The sequence below is a fragment of the Pristiophorus japonicus genome, chromosome 3 (assembly GCF_044704955.1).
Source record: "Pristiophorus japonicus isolate sPriJap1 chromosome 3, sPriJap1.hap1, whole genome shotgun sequence".
Classification (NCBI taxonomy): domain Eukaryota; kingdom Metazoa; phylum Chordata; class Chondrichthyes; family Pristiophoridae; genus Pristiophorus; species Pristiophorus japonicus.
In genome coordinates this window covers 114,124,205-114,148,321 of record NC_091979.1, presented here as the reverse complement: position 1 = coordinate 114,148,321, position 24,117 = coordinate 114,124,205, and the positions used below count along the sequence as shown (strand labels likewise).

Genomic DNA, 24,117 nt, shown 5'->3' with positions numbered 1-24,117 from the left:
ATTTTGTTAAATTAGTAGTGGCCCAGTTAGTATCCTTTGCAATTATATTTGTGACTATTCTTTGCATTTCTGGTAATTGTCAAGCATTCATTGTTGATTTTGGTTACATTAAAAGCACTACTTGATTTAGCAGATTGGGTCAGACTGCCTGTAAAATCTGAGGAAAGGGCCATACCCAAAATGCCATGTTCTCTCCACAGATGCTGCCTGACCTGCTGAGTGTTTCCAGCATTTCCTGCCTTTAAAAATACCCTAGACTTTACAATTAGGTCAGCAACACACAGGGAGGTGCCACAGAAAATCCAATGGCTACTCTATCCCTCAAGGGAAATTTAAAATATCCAGACAAGCTGCACAGATTACATTCCACGTATGACTTCACATCTTTATAATGACAAAGCCTGTTATGATGATTGTAATATTAACCAAAAACAGTCATTTCAACACCTAATGTATCTACATAACATCATTTATAGTAAGCATAAAATAATTTTCCCCGAGAGCATGCAGAAAACAAGCGCAGGCAGCAGAAGGAGCGTGCGGCAAACTAGACTCCCCACCCACCCTTTCCTTCGACTGTCTGTCCCACCTGTGACAGAGACTGTAATTCCCATATTGGACAGTACAGTCAGCTGAGAACTCACGTTTAGAGTGAAAGCAATTCTTCCTCGATTTCGAGGGACTGCCTATGATAATGAGTAATTTCAGCTGTTTTAGCACAGATGTTATCAGTGAATCTATGCAAGCAGTCACCTTCTGAATCACTGTGAAATGGCTACTTTATCATTTTCAAAATTATATTAACCATAAAAGGAAACACTGCAAGTCCAAGGAAATGGTTAAGAAAGAAATGCAGCATTAAAACAACATGCAAGTTTATTTATTTGTCAGCTATAGTGCGAAATTCCTGTTAGATATCCCTTACAGCAATAAACATGATCATCATCATCATAGGCAGTCCCTCAGAATCGAGGAAGACTTGCTTCCACTCTTAAAATGAGTCCTTAGGTGGCTGAACAGTCCAATACGAGAACCACAGTCCCTGTCACAGGTGAGGGAAAGGGTGGGTGGGACAAGTTTGTCGCATGCTCTTTCTGCTGCCTGTGCTTGATTTCTGCATGCTCTCGGCGATGAGACTCGAGTTGCTCAGCGCCCTCCCGGATGCACTTCCTCCACTTAGGGCGGTCTTTGGCCAGGGACTCCCAGGTGTCAGTGGGAATGTTGCACTTTTTCAGGGAGGCTTTGAGCCATGATAGAGCCAATAGTTGTCACTAACAGTCGCCGTTGCTTTTGAGCATGCGTTAATAAAAGAAAAACTTGCATTTATATAGCGCCTTTCCCCACCACCGAATGTCCCAAAGCGCTTTACAGCCAAGTACTTTTGAAGTGTCGTCACTGTCATAAATTAGGAAATGCGGCAGCCAATTTATGCACAGCAAGCTCTGACAAACAGCAATGTGATTAGGACCAGATACTCTGTTTTAATGATGTTGTTTGAGAGATAAATATTAGCCGGGACACTGGGGATAACTTCCCTGCTCTTCTTCAAAATAGTGCCATGGGATCTTTTACAGCCACTTGAAAGCAGACAGGGCCTCAGTTTAAAGTCTTATCTGAAAGACGGCACCTCCTGCAGTGCAGCAACTCCCTCAGTACTGCACTGGAGTGAGTGTCAGCCTAGATTATAAGTCTCTGGAATGGGCCCACAACCATCTGACTCAGAGACGAGGGTGCGACCAACTGAGTCACAGCCCACACCCCACACCCCGCACACCTTTCCTTTAAAACGATGAAACTGCGTTTTAAACAGACGCATTTAAAATCAATTACCAAGATTGTTCATCAAATTTCCTTCTGCTTGATTGATCCTTAAAAGGGATCTCGGCGGCGAGAGTCTCTCGATGCACTGCTTGCTCTATACTAAGCCTTTGGTGGTTTGTGTCACTGCTCCTTCCACCTATACTGTGGGAAATCTATAGAATTCCATTGGTGTCCTTGACACATCGGCGGCAAGTTTACGTCTCTGGCTCCTACTGGATTACAGACAACTTGATAGGGAAGGAATGGGGTGACATGTCGCAAACACAATTGAAAAAAAACAAACATTATAAGTAAGTTTTAGCCCGGTTGCAAAAATAATAATATTATGATAAATTACTGCATGGTGACTTTGACATTACCACCTAACTACTTGGAAAACGTGAAATTATCTTGAATCAAAACTTTCCTTCTATGAATTGCGGTAATAGACTGGGGGAGGGGGTGGAGAGAGCGATCTTTCCATCGGGATACTTATTCATTTGAAAGAACTTTAATGATGCCTCCTTCAGGTCTCTAAGGACACGTCCTAGCGATCTATTGGCAAACAAACTTATCCAAGAGGAGCAACAGCCAGCCACCATCTGACGTGAACGCGGCGAAGCAGTGCAGCTCCGTCTTCGTAGGTTTGTGGCCTTGTGTGTGTTTTTAATGGGTTATTTCTTATTTCTCGTTCATCTGGTAAACAGCAAAGCAAACGCGAGCTGCACGTCTTGCCGTGCTTGCTAAGTGCAGAGTGCGGGGCTCGCGCTCCGTCCGGGCTCGCGGCCGCCGCCAGTGCGCGCGCCCCCGGCTGCGCTCGAGAATTGGCAGGAGGAAGCGGTAATGGCGATGGGCTGGAGTTGGAGGGTGGAAGGGAACGGCCCTGGCACCGAAAGTGCAGATTAACTCCCGGTACTGATGTCTCTTGGTACTGTTGAGTTGGGTAGGGTTTATAGGTCCCCCTCCCTTAAAGTTGTTGGGAAATCGAGGCGACTTTGCCTTATTTTCTGAAGCGGTGACGGGAGTTGTAATTGTGAGCAAAGTAAAATTGTTGGGACAAACTCCACTGGCAAAGTAAAACTGTGGCTCCGTGGTCCGGTACCGGCAGCGGCAGCCGCCGAGCGACCCTCCGGTTGGGCGGTAAGAGCACAGCGCCAACCGCCGGCCGAGGAGCAGGGCGCGGGGAGGCGCTGCCTCCTGTCGGGACAGGGCGCCGTTTAGTTTTGGGAATGTCTGAGTCGGTTCGGGTCGCCCTGCAGCGCCGACTCTCTCCTCCCGGGCCACGCAAAGCGAGTTTAAGCGCAGAAATTCCCGGTCGTTTTTTGTAAAACTCCTCGGCTTTTTTTCCTTTCTGCAGATGGAGAGTCGCGAGCCGCTGAAGTAACCGCCGAGGCGCCAGCTGTCGTTGCGGCTTCTCGTCCAGAAGCCCGAAGGAGCCGATGGTAACCTCCCGGGGCGGCCCTTAGACTTTGCTAACAATTCCCATCACATCGTAGCCGCCGAATGGTTGAACAATATGATGAAAGCTGAAGGTAAAGGAGAGAGGACGTTCAGGAGCGCTTCGCCCCACAGGAATGCTTATAAGGCAGATTTTCAGGCTTTGAGATGCACTTTTGATGGAAGCAAACAGGAAAACATTTCTAAAATGGGTGTTCAAAAAACGAAGAGAGAAACTGAACACCGGGAAGAGATGAGAGGAAGGAATTTCGGTAATCGTGTACATAAAATAAAAAGTATGTTGCTACAAATGGGCAACACAACCGATGACACGACTGAAATTAATGAAACCAGCAAGTCTGACTTGCATCCAGTTTCTCCACAAAAACAATCAAGTGGAGTTGTATATAATAATATCCACAAGTCATGTCAAAAAACGCCCAGTTCTTCTGATAAAACGAACAGTGAAGATGGGGATTTGGATAAAACTAGCATGGCTGAAAAATTCTCAGAAACGAGAAAACTTTTTGAACGTCAAATTGAGGAAAATGTTTTTGATAAAGTCCCTCATAAAAACGAGAACAAAGTTTCAGTAAGTAGCCTTTCATCTGAGAGTAGAAGAAGCGGCTCATCATCTTCAGAAAGTGGAGGAAGAAAAGTTAAGAGCGACACATATCTGTCCAATAGCGATTTGAGAGATCGAAGTAATCAGAAAGCTACTGGCGATTTAAAACAAAATCAACCTCGCTCGTCCCTAAATGCTGGCCCAATTTCTAGACGATTAGAAAGCTTTCTAGTGGATAGTGACAGCGATGAAACAAACAAAGACAACAAAACAAAGCCCCCTGCAACTCATTATCGGATTTCTGCAAACCAGCAAAAGCCGCCCAGCACTACATTCATTAGTAAAAGCACGTCCTCTGCAGGAGATGATGGGAAATCGTCTCGTTCCGTTTCAGGGAATACATCTACACAGAAAAGTAAAGATCCGAAAGAGGCAGAAATACAGACATGTAGCAGCAATTTCAAAACGCGCGAAAGTCGTTTTTTGGAAGCAGACAACTGTAACGAAGATGCCCTCGATTTCTCTGATGCGTCTTCCTCTCATAAAACGGTCCCTGTGAGCAGTAGCGCCCTCAACAGTGAATTAATCAGCCATGATCTAAATGTGGGTCCAAATAAAATAGGAGTAGTTCGGGCAGAATTGGTGGAAGTTCAGAATGAATCTTCAGAGAGTGAAATTGAATTGGATAATGTTTTTGTTGAGAGGATGATGGAGAAATCAGTGGAGCCGCATCTTGCTCAGCGCAATAGCCATGAGGTAGGGCAGAAATATGAAACTTCCAACAGCAATGAAGACGGAGACCAGACATTTGAAGAGATAACGAACAAATCAGATGACAGTGTTGGAGAGGAGGAAGATGAGGATACTGAGAACATTGAAGAGGAAGATAGAGTCAGTGGAAAGTTGTTTTTGGGGTCAGAAGTTTGTGGGATAGAGAATGCTGCATTTGTAGATGATAAAGATACTGAGGGATCTTTCCAAGAAGAAAATGAAAGTAAGTGTGGTGATGAATACTTGGTTGAAGAGATTAACTATATCCTTGATGACTATGAGGAAATATGTGGACTTTCTGAGGAAGAAGAGCCAAAGCTCCACAGAAAGGTTAATTTCTCCACTGCTCCAATCAAGGTAGGTGACTTGATTTTCTTATGTTCTACAATATTGATAGAAAGAGGAAGGGAACTGTAAAATCTTAGTGACAGGGGATAAAAGCCCTCTTCCTCTTCATCTGTGAATCACAGACTAGATATATTGATTTAGTGACCCTTTCTGAAATAAATATCTTCCCTTCTAACTCCCAACAAAAACCTGTTACTGAAATAAGTCAATAGAGGGCTTAAAGAAGCATATTGCATTTTTTGGATATCTGGATAAAAGGAATGGAGGTCTGCAGTTGGACCCAGATCTGACTTGTAGATGCTCCATCTCTATAAAGTACTACATGATCCAAAGAGCAACCTGTATTCCACCAGTTTGACATTTTCATTCCATTTTATGTACAGTTGTATGCTTTGGACTTGCATTCAGTTACAACTAGATTGAATCCGGCCAAGTCTATTTCTATTTCTAACCCTTCTTCCTAACAGTTTGGATTTGATTAAGTCCTAGAAATAGAAGAACAGAACGCTGCACCATTCAGTTTCTTGAGATTGGCAGATTTCCTTCGGAGAAAGCCTTTCATCAGCAATATTATATAAAAATAGGCCAGAATGTATGACTTTATAATGGGGACTGAAAATGTAGATATTTGATATATTTTTATCTGATTAAAACATTTTCTCTGTTTTGTGCTTGAACCCCATTTCACTTGAAAATAACACTTTATCAAGACTTCCCATGTGAGATTGACTAGTGTAAAGTAGAAATTTGTCCTGCCCCAGACATTTTGTACAGTTAACTATGTGTTAAAAGTTGTTACTACTGAGCATCTGTCAAGAATGACCTCTGTTGGCCAAGTGCTCATCATATTGCTTGTGATTGAATTGTTTCAAAATCATTCTAACCACCGGCGAATTTTGATGGTAGTAAGAAGATTTGGGAATTTTGGAAATGTGATTTAGAAGTTGTCAACTGAGTTATCACTGACTTGTTTTGGTGTCTTTATACCAACAAAATCATTTTTGTAAACTGGTTATGATCTGATCTTTAAGAAGACTGTTGGCAGCATATTTTCTGATCAAACAGGTTAATCAAATTTTAATTTAATAAATGGTTTTCGTACCAAAAAACTCACTACTTTGAAAGTGTCGCAAGATGGAATAAAATCCAATTATGACTATCAGAGATTTTTTCCCCTTAATCTCTCATTCTTGGAGGAAAAACAAATAGTTTACCTTTTCCTGTTAAATCTGTCTATACTTTCTTTTAGAAAGGCCATTAGATACATGTAAAATAATATCTGTTGCATAATACTGATATCCCTGCATGCATCACATGGATAGCCCACATTTGACACATTATTGTGATATTTTACGAGCTATTTCTAAATTGTCATAAATATTTAATTTTCTGTTCTTTGTAGGGTTCTGCAGTTACATTCATAAGTCAGCACAGAATTAATATAAAGGTGTGCATGATCATATCTTGACAATATTAGATATTTTAAGAATTTTCTAACATTTTACATATTCTGTAACATTACCAACTAAATACAAATTCTAGTGACCTCATTAGGTGGAAATTACTCTTAAAAACCCAAAATGCCTTAAAATACATTTTGAAAAGTATATTAATTTAAACTTTTGTTCTAAAATTCCCATATTCTTGTGCAACCATTTGAACATATTTTCCTACATTTGACAAAAGCCAGAAATGTTTTGTAAACAAATCTGCTGCTGGTTGGAGTGAAGACAGTGAATTTAGACATGACATTTAAGGTTTGTTCAGCAGTTGTCCTTGAGATCAGAATGACAGTTAATGGTAATGAGGTTGGCAGTGATATGAATGGGGTGAGATTTGTTTTTGATACTTTTGGGTAATGCAATAGATTTTTTTGACTGAAATATGACATCTTGCAATCTAAAAATGATAGATTTACACTTTTCCAAGTAGTTTGTGGAGATAAATCACTGTGTGTGTATATGTGTGTGTATATACGTGCCCTGTATAAGAGTTCCGTGAATAGTGTGGACCTCCTGCAGGTATCATGCTTGTGTGTTGTACTCCCACTTTTTCAGTCAACCTTGTTGGTTGGCTCAAAGTAAAACAGCTGCAGAAGTAGGAACCATGCAAATTTAAAGTGAGGAAATCCGCTAGAAAACTTTGTGAGAAACTACTAAGGATTAATGAAAACTACCAAGTCAGTCGAACCTACCTATAAAAAAGCATAAAAACTAATTGAATCACTTTTTTGAAATAAAAATTCTATACATTTCGGCCCTCGGTAACATAAATTTCTCATGTTCAAAATAAGATTTTAAACAAAATTGCATATATCATAGCATGATTGAATTTACCAATCTAATTGTTTTTGTGTCTTTTAAAGCCCTGCTTAAAGTTCTTAGCCCGGATTTTGCGGTGGTAAAGACGGCGAACTGTCAGCGATCGCCATCATTACCCCTCTGAAACTGACTGTAACTTTAGGATTAGTGCATGCTTGTGCAGATAAACACAGATATCCTGAAGTTGTGGTCAGTCATTCCATGCTCTACCACAGGCTGTGCTGTGGAACTCCCCATAGCCGGCAAAAGTGAAATCCGTTGAACTCATGAAAGTCAAGTTTTCCAATCTAATTGCGTGGTTAAACACCCCATTATAAGTTAACCCTTGTTGGAATAGGTGTAACTGAGGTTTTAATGGTGTATTGGCTGCTGAATAACCGTTTTAGCCCTGAAAAACAAATTTTAGATTTGTGGAATGTCAAATTTCTCCATTCTAATGAATTACCAGATTTTTAATTTTATGATTTTTTTTAAAAATTGCCATTTCAGCTTCTACATTAACCCCATATAGATGTCCCAAGTATTATTTTGTTCGCTGTATAAAAACGTGAATTGAATCAGTGCTTTTTATTTCCTGGTTTGCGGTCTGTGAAAATTTTTCAATGTGATTGGCTGTTTAGCTTGATGATATCACTGCTGCATCGAGTTGGGGATACCCTTTCAACAGTGTTACAATCAATTTAGTGTTGAAACCTAACGTATTTGCCACAGAGATCACAAGATCTTTGTGGGCAGCTTTCTTCATGGTCAGCGGCAATCACCGTTGCTTCGCCGCTGACTGCAAAATCTGGGCCTTTATTTCAAGGCCTCGGCCTGTCTCAATTTGGTGGGTGGGCGGGTGGGTACGGGCAGGTCGGAAGAGTTCCTCGTGGGTCTGCCCCTGAGCCTGGCCAAAACAGCCATCCACAGCATGTGATCCATGAGGGTGATCACTATGTCTACCGGCCTCTCTTTAGCAGTCTTGTGCGTGTCCGGGTGGCACTGGAGAGGGACCACCGTGACACTGGGTTACACAGTGCCACCCTTTTGGATCAATAAAAATAACCCTGTCTAAAGCCTAGACCTAGACTGGATATTTTTCCCCAGAATGTATAGGAGAGTTTCCAGCCACATCTGTGCATTCTGAGCATTTGTAGTTTGCAGAATTCCCCAGAATACATTAGTAGTTTTGAGTTGAAGCAAAGAGTGTGTTCCCTCACCCTGTGAAGATCTGTGTTTCTTTGTTTTTCTAAATTACTTTAAAAAGAAGTACATTGAACTCTTGAAGCTTTATTTCAGGCAAGTCTTGTGAAAATATTAATAACTGCTCCTTTTCTATTCTGAGCTACTCACTTAGACATCACTTGTGATTATGACACAGATGATTAGCAACAATAATTTCTTTGTTGACAGCAAAATAAAATTGTTTAATAACAATATACTTTTTCAGTCAAAAGATTAAAAATTCAATCAAACTTTTATTTTTGGAACTATTTGGGGGCTCGGGAGGGTAATTTTGTATATATAAAATTCTCCCTCCCTCAGATTTTCACTGCCCTACCCCCGCCAGTGTTCCAAAACCTAGCACTTGATCCCTGTCATTTGGCTTTCACTCCCCAATGCTACCAGTTCCAAGGAACCTCCTTTCATTGCTCTCAGATCTTGGGACTCTTATCCCAGGCCCCCCTCATCTACGGCTCCCAGACCTCCCTCTCCCAGTGATTGACACAATGCAAAGTTAAATCATTACATATTTCACAATAATATAACTCAATCTATGTAGGTGGCCATCAAGGGTGCTACTCAGCGCCGAGCTTGCGGCCAAAATCTCACCGTAAGCAACTAGGCTCAAACAGCAGTGCCTGGTCTCCAGTCGCCCTTGCCATTGGATCAAGACCTTGCTCAGCTAAGCCCGTGTGGTAGTCGGTGTGCAATGACCACCCCACGCTAAAAGAACTCACGCACAGGCATCTTCCACTCAACTAATATGAAGTTCGGGACCTGGAACGCCAGAACCCTAATAGATAACTCCAACAGCGACAGACCGGAACGCCGCACCGCCATCGTTGCCCAGGTACTTAGATGCTTTAACATCGACATCGCTGCCCTAAGCGAGACCCGGCAGGCAGGGGAAGAACAGCTCAAGGAACATAGTGGAGGTTATACCTTTTTCTGGAAAGGAAAACCAGAAGAAGAACGCCGCCTTCATGGAGTCAGCTTTGCCATCAAAAATGAACTGGTCAGCCACCTCAAAGACTCCCCCTGCGGGGTTAATGAACGCCTTATGACCCTTCGCCTTGCCCTATCCCGGAACCAATGCACCACAGTCATCAGTACGTACGCCCCAACACTCGATGCAACGGATGAGGTTAAAGAGGATTTCTATTCCAACCACGAGACATCCCTGTCCCGCGTCCCCATGGGTGAAAAATTGATCCTCCTCGGTGATTTTAATGCCAGGGTCGGTAAAGACTCAGCCCTCGGGGAGGCATGATTGGCAGAGAGGGGGTAGGGAAATCCAACTCCAATGGCACCCTACTCCTGACAAAATGTCTAGAACACGAGCTCCTCATCACCAACACCCTGTTCCGCCAGAGGACAAATAAAAGGCAACACCCTCGCTCCAAACACTGCTGGACTATGTCATCGTCCGAGCCAGGGATCGCAAGGATGTGTGCATCACCCACGCCATGACAGGAGCTGACGATTGCTGGATGGACCACCGCCTAATCCGATCCATCATCGACATTAACATAGCCCCAAAGTGGAGGGGACAGCAGAAGCAGTGCCGCAAAAAAGTCAAAGCCGGGGCACTTAAAGATCCAGCTAAGAGAGCCCTATACAGCCTCACAGCTAACCTGATGTGCCTTGATGACCTGAGATGCTGAATGTCCACAGCGCTTGGTCTGCCCTCCAGGCCTCCATAACCAGTGCCTGCGAAGAAACACTTGGTCACTCAACCAGAAAACACCAGGACTGGTTTGATGAAAATGATCAGGAGATCCCAAGAGCTAATAGATCGTAAGCACAGAGTATTTCTGAGCCTCAAGCAACAATCCAACTCTGGAGCTACAAAGCAACGTTACAGACTGCTCAGGGCTGAGGTCCAACAAAAAACACGGGAACTAAAGAACAGGGATGGAGAAAGTGCAGGTGATACAACAACTAGCCGACAGCCGTGACACGCGAGGATTCTTCATTGCAGTCGAGGCCACTGGCGGTCCAAACGCCCAAGGCCCTACCCCACTCCTGGCCAAGAACGGGGAAACACTAATCAAGGACACCGAGGCTGTCAGGGACCGCTGGAAGGAGCACTTTGAAGATCTCCTCAATCGAGACTCTGCCTTTGACTCGAGTGTTCTCAACTCCATCCCGCAGCATGCAACCTGCTACCACCTCAGTGAAACCCCGACGCTGCACGAGGTAAGCAAAGCCATAAAACAGCTCAAGAATAACAAGGCTATGGGTGCGGATGGAATTCCTGCCGAGGCGCTAAAGTATGGCGGAGAGGTGCTGTTGGCGCGGATACATCTCATTTGGAGGGAGGAGAGCATGCCGGGAGATCTGAGAGATGCAGTGATTGTGTCCATTTTTAAAAAGGGGAACAAATCCGACTGCGGCAACTACAAAGGAATCTCCCTGCTATCGACCACTGGGAAGGTAGTCGCTAGAGTTCTCCTCAACCGTCTTCTCTCTGTGGCTGAGGAGCTCCTCCCGGAGTCACAGTGCAGATTTTGTCCCCTACAGGGAACAAACAGACATGATCTTTGCAGCACGACAACTGTAGGAAAAATGCAGGGAGCAGCGCCAGCCCTTATATATGGCCTTTTTCAATCTTACAAAGACCTTTGACACTGTCGACCGTGAGGGCTTATGGAGTGTCCTCCTCTGTTTTGGATGGCCCCGAAAATTTGTCAACATCCTTTGCCTGCTCCACGACGACATGCAGGCTGTGATCCTTACTAGCGGATCCATTACAGATCCATTCCACGTCCGGACCGGGGTCAAACAGGGCATCGTCATCGCCTCAACCCTCTTCTCAATCTTCCTCGCTGCTATGCACCACCTCACTGTCAACAAGCTCCCCGCTGGAGTGGAACTAAACTACAGAACCAGTGGAAAGCTGTTTAACCTATACCGCCTCCAAGCCAGGTCCAAGATCACCCAAACCTCTGTTATTGAGCTGCAGTACGCGGACGGCACTTGCGTCTGCGCACGTTCTGAGGCTGAACTCCAGGATATAGTCGATGTATTCATCAAGGCATATGAAAGCATAGGCCTCACGCTTAACATCTGTAAGATAAAGGTCCTCCATCAACCTGTCCTTGCCGCACAGCATGGCTCCCCCCCCCCCCCCCCCCAGTCATCAAGATTCACGGCATGGCCCTCGACAATGTGAACCACTTCCCATACCTCGGAAGCCTCTTGTCAACAAAGGCAAACGTTGATGCGGAGATTCAACATCACCTCCAGTGTGTCAGTGCAGCCTTCGTAGACCAGGCCCTCAAACCTACTACCAAGCTCATGGTCTACAGGGCTGTAGTAATACCTGCCCTTCTGTATGGATCAGAGGCATAGACGATGTACAGAAGACACCAAGTTGCTGGAGATATATCACCAACAATGTCTCCGCAAGATCCTGCAAATCCCCTGGGAGGACAACATCCGTATCCTTGCCCAGGCTAACTTCCCCAGCATTGAAGCACTAACCACCCTCGATCAGCTTCGCTGGGCAGGCCACTTAGTTCGCATGCCAGACATGAGACTCCCGAAGCAATTGCTCTCGGCGGAGCTCCTTCATGGCAAACGAACCAAAAGTGGGCAGCGGAAACATTACAAGAACACCCCCAAAGCCTCCCTGGTGAAGTGCGACATCAAAACTGACACCTGGGAGACCGTGGCTGAAGACTGCCCTAGGTGGAGAAAGTGTACCCGGAAGGGCATTGAGCTCCTCGAATCTCAACACTGCGAGCGTAAAGTGGTCAGGCACAGGCAGCAGAAGGAGCGTGCAGCCAACCAGTGCCACCCTCCGCCTCCCCCCTTCCCCCGACTAATATCTGTCCTAACTGTGACCGGGTCTGTGGCTGTCGTGCTGGACTGTTCAGCGACCAAAGAACTCACTTTTTAGGAGTGGAAGCAAGTCTTCCTCGATTTCGAGGGACTTCCTATGATGAATTAAATATATCCATTGAATTGACTATCGTATCTTTATACAATACCTTCATAATGAAAGCTGAAACCTTTCCCAAAAGCCTGGTCTTGGACTTAATTTTTTTGTCAGAGCTGCAAAGCTATCGCTTCTCGGCCTTTTGGCTAAGATCATGCGTAACTAACCTGACGGGAGTAACCATGACCCCAAAGTGGTTCTCCCTGGATCAGGAAGGTGGTTCTCCTATGCTTTTTGGAAATAGGAGGTGGGTGGGGTGGATTGACCCATCCACCTCCACGGAGGTGTGTGGGGTTGCTGACCCATCCACCTCCATGGCACGAACCTGGTATTGCAGTACTTCCAGGAACGGTGCAGTGGCTCTCGGCCTTTTGGCTAAGAGCATTGGCGCAGAGTGATCTTTGATGTGTGCAAGGTGACCTCTGGCGTTTGTGATTTGACAAAGAATTGGAAAGATTGGCAGATGCCTCTGTCTTAAGTATATGTGCACAGTATCCCAAGATACATCAGTGGAATTTAGTTTGCCCAGTGTTGTAATGTTTTTCTTTGCTTGGTTATGTTTCAGAATTATTGGAAGAAAGGTTAATGGCCAAATTTCAATAGTTGTATATGAGAGGGATTAAAAACAGCCCAGTTTCAAACATGACCTCATTGATTACAAACTTATTGCTTACGTTCAAACTAGTAACATTAAATTATTTATTTTTCTCAATGGAAAGTCAAATTATCTCTCTCCATTATAATTTTTTTGCTTTTTTCAAAATTGTTTGACTGCAAACTGGATGATGAATTTGAGTGTTTTCAATTGACTTTCTAAATACAAGCTATCCATCTTTTACATCAAAAAGGATGCACGTCATCGGCTGCATCATGCTGGAAAAATAACGGCGTGTTAATGACATACGCCATTATTAATGCGCAAATCAGCCAGCAAATTCAGAGGATTAAGAGACAAGCCGTGAGTTGCGATTCGCCAGAACTGCTTGCTGGTCGATTTACACCATCCGCTGTTTGCTTTGCACAAGCGGCATCTTGCCCTTAGCCTCCCTGTTATTTTTAAGAACATGGCTAGATTTGCACATTAATTGCCCATTAAACTCACCACAATACGTTAAGCCTGGTAATTAAGACATGGTCTTTTCTTATAATTGTTAATGACTGCCAACTCTGGCCCAGAAAGTGAATTATTTGAATGGTTCAATTTCATTCCTGCATGTAGTTTACTGTTGTTAGAGATTTTAAAAATATCATTGTAAAGTTTTAATTTTTTTCTTGCTTTTCTTTTTTCTCTTTTTTTCTCTCCTAATTCTATCATTGTTTCCCTCTATTTCTCTTTGTGTACCTGATTTAACTCTAATTCAGCCTCCTTCTCCGTTCTTCCTCTGTTTCTTTCTCACTCTTTAAATCTTATTACTTAAGAAGATACTCAGTTGGTGGTGTTCACTAAGGTCCCACATGAACTGTTGCCCTCGCCATGCCATTATCATCTCGCACTTCCAGCAAGTTACAGTGCAAAACATTTTCAAGCTGAAGAGTGTAGAAAAAAAGTCCTCACTAAAGGTGCGCACTGCAAGATACCCCGCTCCAGCAAGATCCGGCCCAATATTTGTTGTCCCAACTTTTTTTCTCAACAAATAAGTTTCATTTTGAAAACATCTATGTTTTGTTTATAATTAGGAAATGTAGACATAATTAATGACACCTTCCTGACAAAGAGGAGATGCTGAATTCAGTGTTTTGTGATTGGTTCTACACATGTCTCTATCAGAAAATACTGAATTTAGAAACTTGCAACCAGTCTACCCCCTCCTCTCATTATTGACTGATACCAGGAATCCAGTTGTAATCCAACCCGTTCATTCTCCTCCCAAATTGATATCAAACTCCAGGACCAACCCCCACCCCGTGCCTTCAAAGTGAGGATGGCTCAGTAGTGTAGCTAAACCCCAGTCTCTTCCTTAGTCCTATCTCCATCTGTTATACCTTGCATGGCATCTTGCTGTGTATTCTCAACTTTCAAAATAAGAGAGAAAATAAAATACCTATAGGTAAAAGGAAAGAAAGAGCACTAATTTAATGTTATGGATTTCATGGTGATGGATTTCAGTTTCCCCAAACTACTAGTAAAATGCTAGAATACCAAGTAATAAAAGTAGAAATTGACTTATCTCATTATTAGAAAAAAGTGTATCCTCCAAGTTGGGTCGAATTTTCTGTGTATGAAATTAGCAGGAAATGTTTGGGTAATTGATACTGATAAAATAGAAGCACAAATTGGTGTAATTTCGGGTATAACTTCCCAATTACACACCCACCGGATTTTCCCACCCAACTGTGAGTAACAGCATGTATAATGTTAAAATTGCGTCTCGTTGAAGCAGCTTTAAAGACGTAAAAGAATCTGAAGCAGAACCTGAGAGAATATCTAGCGTAAAAACCCTAAAATGTGAAAGTGCTCCTGACTCTTGTAACCCAATATTGCTGGTAACCCATACACTTGCTATGATTGGCAAAACCTCGAGGAAGCTAGAGTGTAAGAATCCATGAAGGGTGAGATGAGTTTGAATATCAGAATTGTCTAATGCGGTTGAGTCATAGCTGCAGTTATTCTTTGTTTTTCTTTCTTTATCCTGTTAAGGAAAGTATATAATGTTTATTATTCCCTTGTCAGGTCTGTCTGCAAAATGTAGTTTTTTTCAGTTGAAAAGATGGATTGCTCTAGCATTAGCTGTTCAGAGGGGTGCAAGAATTATGAAATACTCATCCATATGGTGATGGTTTCAAATACAAAGGAACACAAGTTTATAAATGAGCAAGAACGGAAATCGGGTGGGACTTTTGTTTTAAACAAAGGGTAATAATAGACTTGTGGAATAGATTATCAGGGAAAGCCTTTGAAGCAAACATTATAAATTGATTTAATAAACTATTTTACGAGAGAGAGGGTGATGATGAGAAGTAATGCAAGTGGATATAGGATCTGTTGAAAAGAGACGGGCTTTTTAAGCCTAGTAACTTTTTCCTGTTCCTTAAAAACGAATGAAATGCTTTTTCCCATGCCTCTTTCCTGTGGAAAAGGCACCTGTTTTTTGCCCAGCTGGTGTGCGCACTTCATCTACCACACTTGTGACGTAGCTAGTTGCAGTCCCAATTGTGCTCTCTTGCTGAATGCTGATACATATACTACTGAAGCCTGGGAAATTTTGAATTGCTACAGATGTTTCAAATTGGGGGTTTTTTGCATCACAAATTGCTGTGATTTTAAATCTTTTCCATTCACATCACAGCAGTACTGTTGAGTCAGTTGCTTCAACAATGAAGCAAGTGTGAAGGCTGATGTTACACCCAAGGAATGGTTAGTTAATGACAGTGCAATAAAATAAAATCTGTACCTCTAGACTCTCAACTTGCAGGAATAGCAGATTTTGATACCTGTTATTTGGAACATTTGATGGGCCAAATAGCCTTTCATGTATTATGATCTTGTGGCATATCAATTTTTCTTCTATGAGAGGGGTAGAGAAACAAGAAAAGAATAGAATCATAGAATGACATAGCACAGGAGGTGGCATTTGGCCGATTGTGCCTGTGCCGGCTCTTTCAAAGAGCTATGTAATTAGTTCCATTCTCCTGCCCTTTCCCCATAGGCCTGCAAATCTGACTCTTGCCTATTTCAGATTACTTGCTTATATCAAAAATAAGCTTGGCAGTTAACCTTCTGAGGGGTTTAGTCAAACTTGTATTTAGGTCCCTGTCCTGTCCTCCCTGAACCTCTCCCTCCATATAAACTGTCCTACTCTTATTCATGGCCAACTCCTCGATCTTTCTCTCGTAGTCCTAATCCTTGCCCACTTCCTTATATCCTTCACCACCCCTTCTAACCCTAACTATAATCTTCCAACGCTCTCTCGATTTCAGGAACCGTTCCTTTAGATTGGAAAATTGCGCATGTTACTCCGCTATTTAAGAATGGCGAGAAAGGGAAACCAGGGAATTATAGACCAGGTAGCCTAACATCTGTTGCCAGGAAATTGCTAGAGTCTATAATTAAGGTTAGAGTGACTGAACATCTCAAATTTTAAGTTGATAGAGAGTCAGCATGGATTTGTGAAAGATAGGTCATGCCTGACAAACCTAATTACATTTTTTGAAGAGGTAACTAAAGTAGTAGACAGGGGACTTCCAGAAGCCATTTGATAAAGTCCCACATAAGAGATTGTTAACTAAAGTAGAAGCCCACAGAATTGAGGGAAAATTATTAATTTGCTGAGCGGCAGGAACAAGCCAGTGTGGATAATGGGTAGGTATTCAAATTGGCAGGTGGTGACCAGTGGTGTCCCACAGGGCTCTGTGTTGGGGCCTCAACTATTCACAGTATTTATTAACGACTTGGATGATGGCATAGAATGTCATATATTTAAATTTGCCAATGACACAAAGGTAGGTGGAATTGTAGGCAGTGTAGATGGAAACGTAAAATGACAATGATATCAACAGATTGAGTGAATGGGCAAAAGTGGGGCAAATGGATTTCAATGTAGGCAAATGTGAGGTCATCCAGTTTGGACCTAAAAAGGATAGAATAGGGTACTTTTTAAATGGTGAAAGGCTAAAAGCAGGAGAGGTCCAAAAAGACTCGGGGAGTCCAGGTACGGAGATCAATAAAATGTCATGAACAGATACCGAAAATAATCAAAAAGGCGAATGGGATGCTGGCCTTTATATCTAGAGGACTAGGATACGAACATAGAAACATGGAAAATAGGTGCAGGAGTAGGCCATTCGGCCCTTCTAGCCTGCACTGCCATTCAATGAGTTCGTGGCTGAACATGCAACTTCAGTACCCCTTCTATGAGGGAGTAGAAGTTACACTGCAGCTATATAAAACCCTGGTTAGACCACACCTAGAGTACTGTGACTAGTTCTGGACACCACACCTGAGGAAGGATATATTGGCCTTGGGGGGAGTGCAGTGTAGGTGTACCAGAATGATACCCAGACTTCAAGGGTTAAGTAACAAGAAGAGATTACACAAATTAGGGTTGTATTCCCTAGAATATAGAAGGTTAAGGGGTGATCTGATCGAAGTTTTCAAGATATTAAGGGGATCAGATGGAGTAGATAGAGAGAAACTTTCCTCTGGTTGGGAATTCTAGGACTCGGGGGCATAGTCTCAAAATTAGAGCCAGACCTTTCAAGAGTGAAATGAGGAAACGCTTCTCCTCACAAAGGGGGGTGGAAGTTTGGAACACTCTTCCGCAAATGACAATTGATGCTAGATCAATTAATTTTAAACTTGAGATTGATAGCTTACTGTTAATCAAAGATATTAAGGGATATGAGCCAAAGGCGGGTATATGGAGTTAGGTCCCAGATCAGCCATAATCTCATTGAATAGCAGAGTAGGTTCGAGGGGCTTATGTTCTTGTGTCCCTATGTTCCTACCCCCATTTCCTTTTGCATTCCTAGTTGCACTTTCAAACTCAGTTGCCTAGCATTTGGCCCACCATTTGCCACAATAACTCTGCAGCTGTTGTTTTACTCAACCACTCTCTCATCTCCACACCCATTTCCCAATAAAGCTTTGTCTCCCATCCTAGTTTACCCCCGAATATATGACTTCTAGCTTTGCTCCTTCAAGTCCAAGGAGCACGGGGCTTCAGTGTATCTTGCGCACAACATCATCAGATCAGGCTGAATCACAAATAAACTCTTGTGGGCCTCATTCTTCAATGGCAAAACTGCTCAATACTCTAGAATTATAGATAAAAGAACAAATCCATACCTTTGTTCTCTCCAGACTTGACTATTCCAATGCTCTCCTGGCCGACCTCCCATCTTGCTCCCACCCCCATAAAATTTAGCTTATCTAAACTTCTGCCCGCACTAGGTCTCACATTCATCGTTACTGACCTACATTGGCTCTCAGTTCCACAATGCTTAAAATTTTAAATTCTGCTGTTTTAACTCCCTGCACAGCTTCACTATCCTCTCTCTCTAACCTCTGCCAATGGTATAACCCCCACCCCCAAACTCTCTCTTTCTCTAGCCTCCTTGTACATTCCCACACTTATCGTACCATTATCAGTCATGCCTTCACCCGCTTGGGCTCCATGCTCTGCAATTTCCTCCCTCCTTTCCACCTCTCCCTCCCCCTTTTAAGACCCTTCTTAAAACACACCTCGCACCTCCATCCTTCTTTGGCTCACTGTCAATTTTGTCCTTGCACCTCTGTGAAGCATCTTGGGATGTTTTTCTGCATTGGATAAATTAATGTTGTAGTAGTTCTTTCTGTTATGTCAGATGAGTTTGCCACTTTTTATTTTTGTTCTGATTTGAGGTAAGCACTTGGTTTCAAGAATTCTTAATCTGTCGACATTGCAGATGGAGAATTAATTTTTTGAAGTTTCTACTTTTTCCTGGTGTTGCATAAACTTGATTTGATTATCTCCATATTTCGCGATAATACTTATATTATCTTTCAGGTTGTAAAATTTGTCCAACATCGATAAAAGAAAACACTTGTCTGATGGGTGATCCCTCTTACGCACACAAATAATGCTAGAGGTGAATCTCTCTTTCCTATCTCTCTCTCAAATCTCTACTTTTTTAATACTTATGTGACCAATTTCCCCCTTGTATTGCTAGTATGCTGCAAAATACTGTTCTTGCTATTTTTCACTGTGTTGAAATCATGGCTTATTCTTTCTTGGTATCCCAAAAATATAAAACTGTTCACCTCTTTGATTTTTTTCTTTCCTTCCACATTCTTTAGGGTTTTAAAACTCAGTTTAGAATTAGCTCATCACTGCTACCTCTTTTTCCTTGTCTTGTACTTTTTTCAAAGCTAATGGTGTTTTACATGATTGGGTAGGTTCTTTATCTAAGTGTCAACTTCTTAAAAATTGGGATCTTCTATGATTTTTCAAGTCTGATTTCTTACTGCATTCTTGTGTAGCCTTTTTTAAAATGTGTATAGTTCTTTTGGCTTATTTTTTTATTGTGATATCTTACTTTGCAATGCTTTTTATTTTGTCCTGTGAATGCTGCTTGTGCACTTGATTGTATACAAGTTGAACCTCCCTTATCTGGCATCCTTGGGACCTGGCCTGTGCCGGATAAGGGATTTTGCCGGACGACGGGAGATCATGCTGACCCCCCCCCCCCCGGCAGACTTACTGGGTACCTGGGGCACCAACAACACCCACGCTGTATCCTCGACTCGCCTCCCGCTGCTCGCCCGCCTCCCCGCCGCTCGCCCACCTCATCTGGGCCCCGACACAATCGCTGGGCTCGACCTCGCACCAAGGGACCTGGCTGCTTCAATCTAGGTCGGGTCTGGCGACGCCTGAATGCTGCACAATGGCAGGCGCTCTGCAGCTCAATGACTGCAGTTGTCTGTGAGAGTGTCGGGCTCGCTCTCTCTCTCGGGCTGAGTGTGTGGGGGGTCGGTGAGGGATTGGGGAGGGAGGCCGGCACTGAGTCTCCGGATCACCGGCCATCCCACATTCGACGCTGCAGTAGCTCCCGCCGCTTTCACACACACACCCCCTGCTGGGAATGGTACCAGATAAGAGAGATTCAACCTGTACTGTGATCAGTCTTGAAAGATAGTGTAATTTGCTCAGTTTAATAGTTGGAAGAAGGCAGAACCACAAGATATGCTATTCAACACTGCTTTGCTGATCAGGAGTCTTAACATAACGGCAAGCAGTAGGCTTCTTCTTGGGTGAGAGAATTTTTATAGTGTTTTTGGATGGAGTACTTCAAACAAAGTATTTCCCTCTTAAAATATAAACTGATGGAGGTGAGAAATGGAGAAAGAGTATCTCCGGATTTACCAATAATGTTTGCATTAGATATTCTGGGCAGACTGTGACGATAGGTGCATCAACATGTAGGAGGTGCATACAACTCTTTTTGGGGAGTACAAATAAACATTAGATCGAGTGCCCCCCGATCTGAGGGACACTCCAGACACTTATAACTGCCCTCTTTATTTTTGTTTTCTTTTGTTTTGTTTTGTGGGTTTTTTTTGGGATTTTTTTTGGGGCAATAAGAGGTGCATACAAACTGAAACTAATATATGCAGCTGGCCACTTAAAGATCATGTGCCACCTAATTTGTTTTGCACTATGGCACATAAGATCACCAAGTGTTGCTCCTGCGCACAGTAGAAGCAACTATAAAATCAAGCTTATGGTCTGGTATACTAAACCAGTTCAGATATTGAGGGATTTGTCATTTTACATTTTTAAGATATTAATTTGTACTGTAATGGACCTTTTTCCATACGTAAGGCACAATTGTAATCCTTTATAACTTCAGCTTGAATGAAACTTGGTTTTCTATTGTGAACAGTAGTTACACCTACTGCATTTCGGATATAAAGGGGCATTGTTCAAATTAAGTTTCCATGGTAACTTTCTTTAAGAATGCTGAAAGGACTTTGTATCTGGGCCACACAAGCTCTAATACCTAAAGCAAGTCATTGTAAATGCATGATCTAGTGTGTGCTATTAGAGTAATTTCCAGTATACTGTACACAGATGCACATCACACAATGCGACCTATGTACTATAACCCCTGGATGGAGTTCACATTTTGTTTACTGTGTGTAAATAAAGTAAAGTTTACTGAACATTGATCATGCCTTTGGTTTTTTTACTGCAAAAAGTTGTCAACTGTTAAACTGAATCTCAGAGTATTTAAGGCCTGGTCATGAATGGCAAATATTGGTACAACACTGGAAGTTACCAGACAAGGATTGAACTAATAGTTGTAATTCATTGCTGTGACATTTTACTTAATTGTACGGGAAGAAGATTGCTTATAGAATTATTAGGTCTGCACCAGTCAGCAATTTGATGTTTGCTTGTGAAACAACGTGACCAAGAATTTTCCAATAGTTAATACAAGTTCATAATAAATTAAAACTTCTGATTTAATATATAGGATTGTATTGATGTTGGGAATTGCATACCAAGTTTTGTATGCAGAGACGACTTGCTGCAATCAACTAGTCCAGGGGCGATTGGTTTATGTTATCTTTTAAACTTCAGTTAAAGGGGGAAAAACGGCAGATGTTGGAAACTAAAATCAAAGCAGAAAATGTTGAAAATGCAAGGCAGATCATTTGGCAGCTCAAATGTTTCTTGTGTATGACCCCACTTAGGAACTGAAAGGTAAACAAACTCCTTTGTAGGGTTGAAAACAAAAAAGGGAAAGGAAGGGGAGAAAAGACAGTCGATACTCCAGTCACCAAGAGGAGTTAATGGATTGAATCATCTTCAAACTGCTTTAATAGAGTAGCAGGAACTTATAAAATGACATGAGAACATCCCAGAAAGGTAGGGACAAAAGAATATGCAAATAGCTTAATAGTGAAATAATGATAAAGCACAGGAAAGATTTGAAAACAGAAAATACTGAAAGCACATGATAGATTGGTTAGACTTGAGAAGAGAGAAAACAGGCCAACATCTGTGCCGCAGAACCCTTGCCAGAGCTGTGTTTTGACGGTGTCCGCACCCAAATGCTAACGTATCTATAACAGAAGCCCCAGTTGAAAAGAAATGGGGATATAGCTAAGGTTTGAAGTTACTAAATAAATAACATGCATTTATATAGCACCTTTCATAAGCACTTTGGGACATCCTCAGGTTAACAGCCAATTAAGTGCTTTTCAAATGTAGTCGTTGCCATGTAGGAAAATGAAGCACCCAATTTGTGCACAGCAAGGACCTATGGACAGCAGTAAGATAAGCAGTTAAAGTAAAATGTCACGGCAATGAATTACAACTATTAGTTCAATCCATTTGTTTTGGTGCCTTTGATTAAGTGGTAAATTTTGGCCAGGACATCGGGAGAACTCCCCTAGTGTTCTTCGAATAGTGCCATGGGATTTTCTACATCCATCTGAGAAAGCAAACAGGGCATTAGTTTAATGTCTCATCCAAAAGTCAGACCACATCTGGAGTACTGCATTCAATTTTGGGCACCGCATCGCAGGAAGGATATATTGATCTTGGAGAGGGTACTGTGCAGATTCACAGAATTATACTGGTGCTTAAAGGGTTACATTATGAGGAGAGGTTGCATAAACTTGGTTTGTATTCCTTTCATAGAAACATAGAAAATAGGTGCAGGAGTAGGCCATTCGGCCCTTCGAGCCTGCCCGCCATTCAATGAGTTCATGGCTGAACATGCAACTTCAGTACCCCATTCCTGCTTTCTCGCCATACCCCTTGATCCCCCTAGTAGTAAGGACAACATCTAACTCCTTTCAATTCGGAAGGCTGAAGGGTGATCAAATCAAGATATTTAAAGGATCCATTAGGATAGATACAGAGAAAGTATTTCCTCTGGTGGGGAATCCAGAACAAGGGGGCACAATCTTAAAATTAGAGCTAAGCTATTTAGGTGTCAAATCAGCAAACACCTTTTCATGCAAAGTTAGTGGAAATCTGGAACACACCCCCAAAAGGCTGGGGATGCTGTTCAATTGAAATTTTCAAGACTGAGATTGATAGATTTTTGTTAGGTGAGGGTAATAAGGGATATGGAAAAAAGGTGGTTAAATAGAGTTGAGATACTAATCAGCTATGATCTAATTGAATGGCTGTTCAAGCTAGAGAGGCTGAATGGCCTACTCCTGTTCCCATAGGCTCAAAATTGGCCCACCCCTTTTTTTTGGCGCGCTCACCAGAGATGCGCCGCTTTTCTGCGTTGAAAAGTGCTCCAAAAAAATCGCTCCCCACTTTGACCGTTGTCCAGCCTCTCCCGGGTGTTCGCGCAGCGTGGCCAGTCAGGTCGAGGGCAGAGCCAGCGTCCCATGCTGAAAACCGTGGGGACGTCTGCACATGCGCGTTGGGAGTGTGCGCGTATGCGCAGTAGCTACTCTCCCCCAGCCTCTGTGTTGCTGCAGCGTGGGACCCCATCATCATCATCATCACCTCCTCTGTCTCCTCTCCTCCGTCTCCGTCCTCTCCTCCGTCTCTGTCCTCTCCCTTGCCCCCCCCCCCCCCTTCTTTCCTCCTCCGTCGTCCTGGTGGGCCCAGGCTAAGTAGCCTACCGCACAGGCCGGCCCGCTGCCTTCCAGGGCTGAAGGTGAATGTAGGGTAGGACTGACTGACTTCTATTTTTTATTTGCATATTTTGAAAAAAATTATGTAAATATGTTTTGTCTCTTGTGAATAGTGGTGACTATTTGTCAAGCCTATTCACCTGGTGCTATTGTGAAAGAAGAACATAAGTGACGGAGGAACACTGAGAGAATATCTTATTTATTGAAGTAGACTTTATTTAGATAATATGAGCTCAATTTTGGCCCAGTATAATCATTGTAAACAAATAGTTTAAATTAGTTGAGATTAAGGCAGTTTAATTCAACTATCTTTTACTACTTTTATTTTTGTAGTTTAAGCGTCCATGAATGCTTCTGTTGTATAGTAAATTAACTTTGCAAAGTTTGTCATATGATGTCCTGTATAGCTGTTTGATCCTATTCACATTCTTTAGTCAAATCATTAAGTTCTGCTGGCTTCCGATGTACCTACCTGTGCTGATTTCTTAACCCTCCACAAGGATTTTCAGAAGTGGCCACACACGCTGGCCTAAGTAGATTTGGAGTAACTATTAGCTGGCCAAAATGGCCTAAATGGCCAAAACTGGTGTAGGTGGCTGGTAACGCCCCCTTTTGAGCAAAACTAAACTAAACTTAAAAAAAT

At 42.7% G+C, this 24,117-nt stretch overlaps 1 protein-coding gene and 1 non-coding gene across 8 annotated transcripts in view; both read left to right on the top strand.

The window, feature by feature from the left end:
* The first annotated feature begins 2,042 nt into the window (after positions 1-2,042).
* LOC139259843 (neurabin-1-like) overlaps positions 2,043-24,117 on the top strand; it is a 180,966-nt gene continuing 158,891 nt past the window's right edge. For 4 of the 7 annotated variants that reach the window (XM_070875726.1, XM_070875725.1, XM_070875724.1 and 1 more), the window contains exons 1-2: positions 2,622-2,712; positions 3,158-4,930. In XM_070875726.1, the coding sequence (XP_070731827.1) occupies positions 3,317-4,930 (1,614 nt within the window). In that variant the 5' untranslated portion in view covers positions 2,622-2,712; positions 3,158-3,316. Of the gene's footprint in view, positions 2,445-2,580; positions 2,713-2,912; positions 2,941-3,157; positions 4,931-24,117 lie in introns of those variants that run through there. The other 3 variants (XM_070875722.1, XM_070875721.1, XM_070875723.1) reach the window with 3 other exon arrangements.
* Positions 12,515-12,709, top strand: LOC139260572 (U2 spliceosomal RNA). The gene has a single exon (XR_011592817.1). It is a non-coding gene; the product is annotated as a U2 spliceosomal RNA (small nuclear RNA).